We start from the raw sequence: 8,534 nt of genomic DNA, 5'->3' as shown, positions 1-8,534 counted from the left end.
CATGGAGAGAAGATCTTTTTTTATTATTAATAATCAGTTCATGTCTTTTCTTCAAGATTTAGATAGAAATATATACATCAATTTCAAAATCATTAATTTTATAATAGTTTCATTAAAATTCTAGAAGTACCCTCTTTCAATTTTTCTCTTAATATATTGCAAGTAAATAATCAAAGAGGTGAAGAAGCACAAAGGAACATTGTTGAGGGTGCTCGTACTCCATCTTCGTTATCTGGGATCTCAAAACAAGAGGACACAGCGGATGCTGAAACACAAAGAATTAAAATATTGAATTGATCAACTTGCCCATGCATATACAGGTAGTAAAAACGAGTTGTAAGTTGTGCATTTAAAGAGAGTTTTCCACTCATCCCCATTTCTTATCTCTATATTATTTTCTCCCCTCCCCTTAAAGACATCAGAAAACATCTCTGGAATTAAGTCCAGTGGGTGACTAGTAACCATGTGATCTGATTTTAGTAATGAGAAGTAGAGACAATAAGGCAAGAGATGACTTTGAGTAGTTATCTCCTTTGGACCCACAGTTGCAGAGTTCATTTCACTCTGTGACTTTGAGTCTAACTATATGATATTGCTATGAAATCTTTAGCAGGCCACTTGTTGGTTTGGTGGGAAATGGAGGATTCCCATGGCCCCTGGACATTTTCTAATTGTGAATGGCTACATGAGGATAATCACTATATTCCAATTCATATGTCAACGTCTTTCTTTTGGTTCTCATCTCTTGTGGTATTATGTCCTTACTTTATTAGCTATCAAACTATTCTCTATCAGGGAATACAAAATACGTTATGCATTGTATTTTGGAAAATTCCCTAGATGTGTACAGTATTCTTTTTTTTATCCTTTTTAAAATTTTTTTATTGGTTGTTCAAAACATTACAGAGCTCATGATATATTATCTTTCATACTTTTGACTCAAGTGGGTTATGAACTCCCATTTTTACCCCAAATACAAATTACAGAATCACATCAGTTACACACTCACATTTTTACATATTGGCGTATTAGTGACTATTGTATTCTGCTACCTTTCCTATCCCCTACTATCCCCCCTCCCCTCCCCTCCCATCTTCCCTCTCTAGCTCATCTGCTGTTGTTCAATTCTCTCCCTTGTTCCCCCCCTTCCCCTCACAACCTCTTATATGTAATTTTGTGTAACATTGAGGGTCTCCTACCATTTCCATATGCTTTCCCTTCTCTCTCCCTTTCTCTTCCCCCACTCATCTCTGTTTAATGTTAATCTTTTCCTCATGCTCTTCCTCCCTGTTCTGTTCTTAGTTGCTCTATTTATATCAAAGAAGACATTTGGCATTTGTTTTTTAAGGATTGGCTAGCTTTGCTTAGCATAATCTGCTCCAATGCCATCGATTTCCCTGCAAATTCCATGATTTTGTCATTTTTTAGTGCTGCGTAATACTCCAGTATATATAGATGCCATATTTTTTTTATCCATTCATCTATTGAAGGGCATCTAGGTTGGTTCCACAGTCTAGCTATTGTGAATTGTGTTTATCCATTCATCTATTGAAGGGCATCTAGGTTGGTTCCATAGTCTAGCTATGATCATTGATGTGGAAGTATCCCTGTAGTATGCTCTTTTAAGATCCTCAGGGAATACTCCGAGAAGGGCGATAGCTGGGTCAAATGGTGGATCCATTCCAAGCTTTCCCAGGAATCTCCATACTGCTTTCCAAATTGGCCTCACCAATTTGCAGTCCCACCAGCAATGTACAAGTGTACCCTTTTCCCCACATCCTCGCCAGCACTTGTTGTTGTTTCACTTCATAACGGCTGCCAATCTTACTGGAGTGAGATGATATCTTAGGGTGGTTTTGATTTGCATTTCTCTGACTGCTAGAGATGGTGAGCATTTTTTCATGTATTGGTTGATTGATTGTATGTCCTCCTCTGTGAAGTGTCTGTTCAGGTCCTTGGCCCATTTGTTGATTGGGTTATTTGTTATCTTATTGTTTAATTTTTTGAGTTCTTTGTATATTCTGGATATTAGGGCTCTATCTGAAGTGTGAGGGGTAAAAATTTGTTCCCAGGTTGTAGGCTCTCTATTTACCTCTCTTATTGTTTCACTTGCTGAGAAAAAACTTTTTAGTTTAAGTAAGTCCCATTTGTTTATTCTTGTTATTAACTCTTGGGCTATGGGCATCCTATTAAGGAATTTGGAGCCTGACCCCACATTATGTAGATCATAGCCAACTTTTTCTTCTATCAGACACAGTGTCTCTGATTTGATATCTAGCTCCTTGATCCATTTTGAGTTAACTTTTGTGCATGGCGAGAGAAAGGGATTCAGTTTCATTTTGTTGCATATGGATTTCCAATTTTCCCAGCACCATTTGTTGAAGATGCTATCCTTCCTCCATTTCATGCTTTTAGCCCTTTATCAAATATAAGAAAGTTGTAATTTCGTGGATTGGTTTCTGTGTCCTCTATTCTGTACCATTGGTCCACCTGCCTGTTTTGGTACCAGTACCACACTGTTTTTGCTATTATTGCTTTGTAGTATAGTTTGAACTCTGGTATCGCTATACCTCCAGATTCACACTTCCTGCTTAGAATTTCTTTTGGTATTCTGGGTCTTTTGTTTTTCCATATGAATTTCATGATAGCTTTATCTATTCCTACAAGAAATGCCATTGGGATTTTGATTGGCATCGCATTAAACCTGTAGAGAACTTTGGGTAATATCGCCATTTTGATGATGCCTATCCATGAACAGGGTACATTTTTCCATCTTCTGAGATCTTCTTCTATCTCTCTCTTTAGGGTTCTGTAGTTTTCATTGTATAAATCTTTCACCTCTTTTGTTAGGTTGATTCCCAAGTATCTTATTTTCTTTGAGGATATTGTGAATGGAGTGGCTTTCCTCATTTCCATTTCAGAAGTTTTGTTGGTGATATACAGGAATGCCTTTGATTTATGCATGTTGATTTTATATCCTGCCACTTTGCTGAATTCATTTATTAACTCTAGCAGTTTCTTTGTAGACTTTTTTGGGTCTGTTAAATATATTATCATGTCAACCGCAAATAGCGATAATTTAAGTTCTTCTTTTCCTATTTTTATGCCTTTAGTTTCTTTTGTCTGTCTAATTGCTCTGGCTAGTATTTCAAGAACTAAATTGAATAGAAGTGGTGATAGAGGGCATCTCTGTCTTGTTCCAGATTTTAGAGGGAATGCCTTCAGTTTTTCTCCATTTAGGATGATGCTAGCCTGAGTCTTAGCATATATAGCTTTTACAATGTTGAGGTAAGTTCCTGTTATCCCTAGTTTTTCTAGTGTTTTGAACATAAAGGGATGCTGTACTTTGTCGAATGCTTTTTCTGCATCTTTCAAGATGATCATATGGTTCTTGTCTTTAAGTCTATTGATGTGGTGAATAGCATTTATTGATTTCCGTATATTGAACCAGCCTTGCATCCCAGGGATGAATCCTACTGGATCATGGTGCACAATTTTTTTGATATGCTTTTGTATTCGATTCGACAGGATTTTATTGAGAATTTTTGCATCCAAGTTCATTAGAGATATTGGTCTGTATTTTTCTTTTTTTTTCCTTTTTTTTATTGTTGGTCGTTCAAAACATTACATAGTTCTTGATATATCATATTTCACAGTTTGATTCAAGTGGGTTTTGAACTCCCATTTTTACCCCATATACAGATTGCTGAATCACATCATTTACACTTCCATTGATTTACACATTGCCATTCTAGTGTCTGTTGTATTCTGCTGCCTTTCCTATCCTATGTTTTTGAATTCGATTCGCCAGAATTTTATTGAGAATTTTTGCATCCAAGTTCATTAGAGATATTGGTCTGCAGTTTTCTTTCTTTGAAGTATCTTTGTTTGGTTTCGGGATCAGGGTGATGTTGGCCTCATAGAATGAATTTGGAAGAGCTCCTTCTTTTTCTATTTCTTGAAATAGCTTGAAAAGTATTGGTATTAATTCTTCTTTGAAGGTTTTTAAAATTCCGCTGTATACCCATCTGGTCCAGGGCTTTTTTTGGTTGGTAGTCTTTTGATGGCTTCTTATATTTCTTCCTTTGTTATTGGTCTGTTTAAATTGTGTGTGTCTTCCTGACTCAATCTGTGCAGATCATATGACTTAAGAAATTTATCGATATCTTCTCTATCTTCTATTTTATTGGAATATAGGGTTTCAAAATACTTTCTAATTATCTTCTGTATTTCTGTAGTGTCTGTTGTGATATTGCCTTTTTCATCCCATATGTTAGTAATTTGAGTTCTCTCTCTTCTTCTCTTTGTTAGCATGGCTAAGGGTCTGTCGATCTTATTTATTTTTTCAAAGAACCAACTTTTAGTTTTATCAATTTTTTCAATGGTTTTTTTGGTTTCAATTTCGTTGATTTCAGCTCTAATTTTAATTATTTCTTGTCTTCTAGTACATTTGCTGTTGTTTTGTTCTTCCTTTTCTAGGTTTTTGAGGTGTAGTGTGAGTTCATTTATTTGTTGGAGAGAATATTAAAAGCTACGAGAGAAAGGAGGCAGATTACATTCAGGGGTAAATCAATTTGGTTAACGACTGTTTTTTCATCACAGACTTTGAAAGCGAGAAGATCCTGGAAGAATGTATTTCAAATGCTGAAAAATAATGGATTCCAACCAAGAATACTGTATCCAGAAAAATTAAGCTTCAGATTTGACAATGAAATTAAAATCTTTCACGATAAACAAAAGCTAAAAGAATTCGCAGCCAGAAAACCAGCACTGCAAAGCATTTTGAGCATAATACTAGAAGAAGAGGAATTGAAAAATAGTGCCCAAAACTAACAGCGGGAGGTATCTCAGTAAAGGGGGAGGAAAATAACCTAAAAATAAAAACTAGCCAAACTAAAATAAATAAATAAATAAACATGACTGGAAGTACAAACCATATTTCAATTGTAACATTAAATGTTAATGGCCTAAACTCACCAATCAAGAGACATAGGCTAGTAACCTGGATCAAAAGAACAAATCCAACAATATGCTGCCTCCAGGAGACACATCTGATTGGAAAAGACATACACAGGCTGAAGGGAAAAGGTTGGGAAAAATCATACCACTCACATGGCCCTCGGAAGCAAGCAGGAGTGGCCATACTCATATCGAATAAAATCAACTTCAAACCTAACTTAATCAAAAGGGATAAAGAAGGACACTATATACTGTTAAAAGGAACCATCCACCAACAAGACATAACAATTATCAATTTGTATGCACCAAACAATGGAGCTGCAACGTTCATAAAACAAACTGTCCTCAAGTTCAAGAGTCAAATAGACCACAACACAATAATTATGGGTGACTTCAACACACCGCTCTCGCCATTAGACAGATCCTCTAGACAAAAGCTGAATAAAGAAACTATAGAACTCAATAGCACAATCAATAACCTAGACTTAACCGACATATATAGAATATATCAACCATCATCAAGTGGATACACATTCTTCTCAGCAGCACATGGATCCTACTCAAAGACAGACCATATAGTATGCCATAGGGCAACTCTTAGTAAATATAAAGGCGTGGAGATAATACCATGCACCATATCTGATCATAATGGAATGAAACTGGAAATCAATGATAAAAGAAGGAAGGAAAAATCCTACATCACATGGAAAATGAACAATATGTTACTGAATGATCAATGGGTTACAGAAGACACAAAGGAGGAGATAAAAAAATTCTTAGCGACAAATGACAATACAGACACAATATACCGAAATCTATGGGACACAATGAAAGCAGTTTTAAGAGGGAAATTGATTTCTTGGAGTTATTTTCTCAAAAAAAGTGTACAGTATTCTTAATCCATTATTCTATTGCATATGTATTAGGGATTTTTGTTTATTATTCCATGTTTTTATTTATTAATTCATTTAAACAATTTTTTAAAAAACTGAGCAACTTTCACATTTAAAGCATTGTATCTGATGTCGGGGTTATAATTAGAAATGTGATATTCAAGAATTCATCAGAGGGGCTTGGGCTATAGCTCAGTGGAAGAGTCCTTGCCTAGCCCTTGTGAGAAAATGGGTTCAGTCCTTAGCACCGCATAAGAAAATGAAAAATAAAATAAAATAAAGGCATACTGTCCATCTACAACTACAAAAAAATTTAAAAAGAATTCATCAGATGAATAACTATTCATAGAATTATAATGTAGTATTTTATATGGTATCATGGAGGAAATAAAAGGCAGAATGGGAGCAGAGAAAATATATGTAGATTAGAATTCTGGGAGCTTGGAGGCCTTGCTGCACTGTGATTTGGACAATGTCCAGGAGTTGGATTTTGGTTGGGATGGGTATGGGCACGGATGGGTGCTAGTATGAAGAACTTCATGTATGAAATTTCAGAGACAGGCAACTCTGACATCATTCTTTGAGGGCCAGGGTTTGGGAGAAGGATCAAAAACCTTAAGTTGACTGAAGCATCCAATGTGTGGGTAAAATGTTAAAATATGAGCATAACATGGAAGATTCATTTAGAGGAAGGAGTAGCGAAAATCCAGGAGAATCTGCTCATTTCTAACTGACTACATGATCCTGGAAAGACATTATACTCTTTGGTTCTTAGTTTTATTCTCAATAAATGAGGGTGACAGTGAGGTGTCCTCAGAGGTTCCATGAACTTATAAAGTCAAAGCTCAAGAGGTCCCTTTGCACAAAAGTTTCTACAAATGGCTTGTTCGTGGGATTGAGGTTTGTCAGCAGTGCTCTAGCCTAGAAGTCTGTATGAGCAACAGAGCCTTGATCTATATCTTCTTTCCTCTGGAAAGTTCATTCAGAGCCTCATACCACATTTTATTCTGCTACCATGCACACACTGCATATGTTAAGAAGAAGAATGTTTTTTTAACGATTTATGACAAAGTCTAATGTTTCTGTTTTGTAAATACTTATCAAGTCAATTCTAAAAAAGTTAAATGTAAAGAGAGGTAACATTTCCTGATAGGCCACTTGAGCAATGTAAATTGCTTGAGGTCTTTATTAAGATGGTAATGAAATGCCTTCTTCCAGGATGAAGTTCTGGAAGTAAGGTTCAAATTGGGGAGGAAAACTCTTTAAAATTAATATATGGGGCTTATTTGTAGTAACCACCTTTCAGAATCAATGGGAAGGGCAGAAGTGGCAACTTTTCTGTTCTTTTTATGCTTGCAAACTATGAAAAAGTGGTCATCCTATAAATAAAAACATGCTCTGTATATTAGCAAAATGACTATCGCATTTCTTTAAAAAATCAGATGGCATTATGCAATTCCATCTGCTACAAGTTGGGTGACTTGGGTCTTTAATATTTTTGAGAACACAAACTAAATATGCCTGAAAGTCTGTGTATTATGTAACAACCTTCTATTTCTCTAGGATAAATGGTAATTGGATTTTAATACTCTTTCACTATTTTTATGAGTTGTTCAAAACATTACAAAGCTCTTGAAATACCATATTTCATACATTTGATTCAAGTGGGTTATGAACTCCTATTTTTACTCCGTATACTATTTCACTATTGGTGACCAATGAAATGCATTTATTTGAATAGTATCTGAGTATAGAAGTGGAATATTTAGCTAAAACATTCCACAAACAATGTTTTGCTAACTAAGGGTCAATTTAAAAATTCTGTGAATCTGTTTGGGTCACATTGTTATAGGAAATATAGCTCTTGTCTCAGTTGCTTTGATCTCAATATACATAAAGTCACAGGTGGCATCATAGAGCTGGAAATTGTCTTCAAGGTGACACAACCCATCATCTGTGTTTTTCAGATTTTTAGATCTGAGTTAATTCTAGTCAATCTAGTCAATGCACTTTTAATAATTTCAACCAAACTTTATTATTGGTTTATTTAAAAAAAAGTGTAAGGTGGGATTTCACAGCAATATCATATAGACAGGTTCAGAAAAGGCAAGGTAATATCCTAAGGAAATCTGGTTCTCTTCAGGTGTAAAAGTTCTTGCATTTTAATTTTTTATAAGGAATATATTTTTGTAATCAAAATCTTTACATTTACTACTCTATACAAGAACAAACTCTTCCTTGCGTGTTGGCTTTTTCACTATTTGGGTTCTTGTATACAGTCCCAATTTCTATGATGCCTTGTACTCTGATGATTCTTCTTGTTATAGACCTACAAGTTCCCAAGGCCAATGGATACCTTCTTCCTGAGGGATCATCCTATTCTATTTATAAGAAATGAGATCTCTTTCCCCTGAATCTTGAGTTTTGAATTTTTGGCCAGACATCACATCTAGCTCCACGCTGCAGTTATTCATGTATTCAGCATGCTGCATTCCAGGGCCAAATGGGCAGTGGCCTAAAGGCAGTGATTAGATTTGCCAGTGTGTCTAGCACAAACTCTTAGGTGTTTCATGAATGTATGCAGATTGGAAATATTTCTGAAATGTCAAATAGTAAACTGTGATTGAAAATAAACCCATAAAAGCAGGGTTTTTTTGTAGCTACTTAATTTTATGCTGAAAG

The 8,534-nt window shown here is 35.4% G+C and overlaps 1 protein-coding gene across 1 annotated transcript in view; it reads right to left on the bottom strand.

The window, feature by feature from the left end:
- Positions 1-240: 240 nt before the first annotated feature.
- Positions 241-8,534, bottom strand: part of LOC308655075 (alcohol dehydrogenase 1-like) — a gene marked incomplete at both ends in the record, with an annotated part of 29,469 nt that continues 21,175 nt past the window's right edge. Inside the window, one exon of the mRNA XM_081304851.1 lies at positions 241-265. Within this exon, the coding sequence (XP_081160977.1) occupies positions 241-265 (25 nt within the window). The remainder of the gene's footprint in view (positions 266-8,534) is intronic.

The sequence above is a fragment of the Spermophilus citellus genome (assembly GCF_964194105.1).
Source record: "Spermophilus citellus genome assembly, chromosome: 8".
Classification (NCBI taxonomy): domain Eukaryota; kingdom Metazoa; phylum Chordata; class Mammalia; order Rodentia; family Sciuridae; genus Spermophilus; species Spermophilus citellus.
Note: the sequence above shows the minus strand (reverse complement) of the source record. Positions and strands in the feature narration are given on the sequence as shown.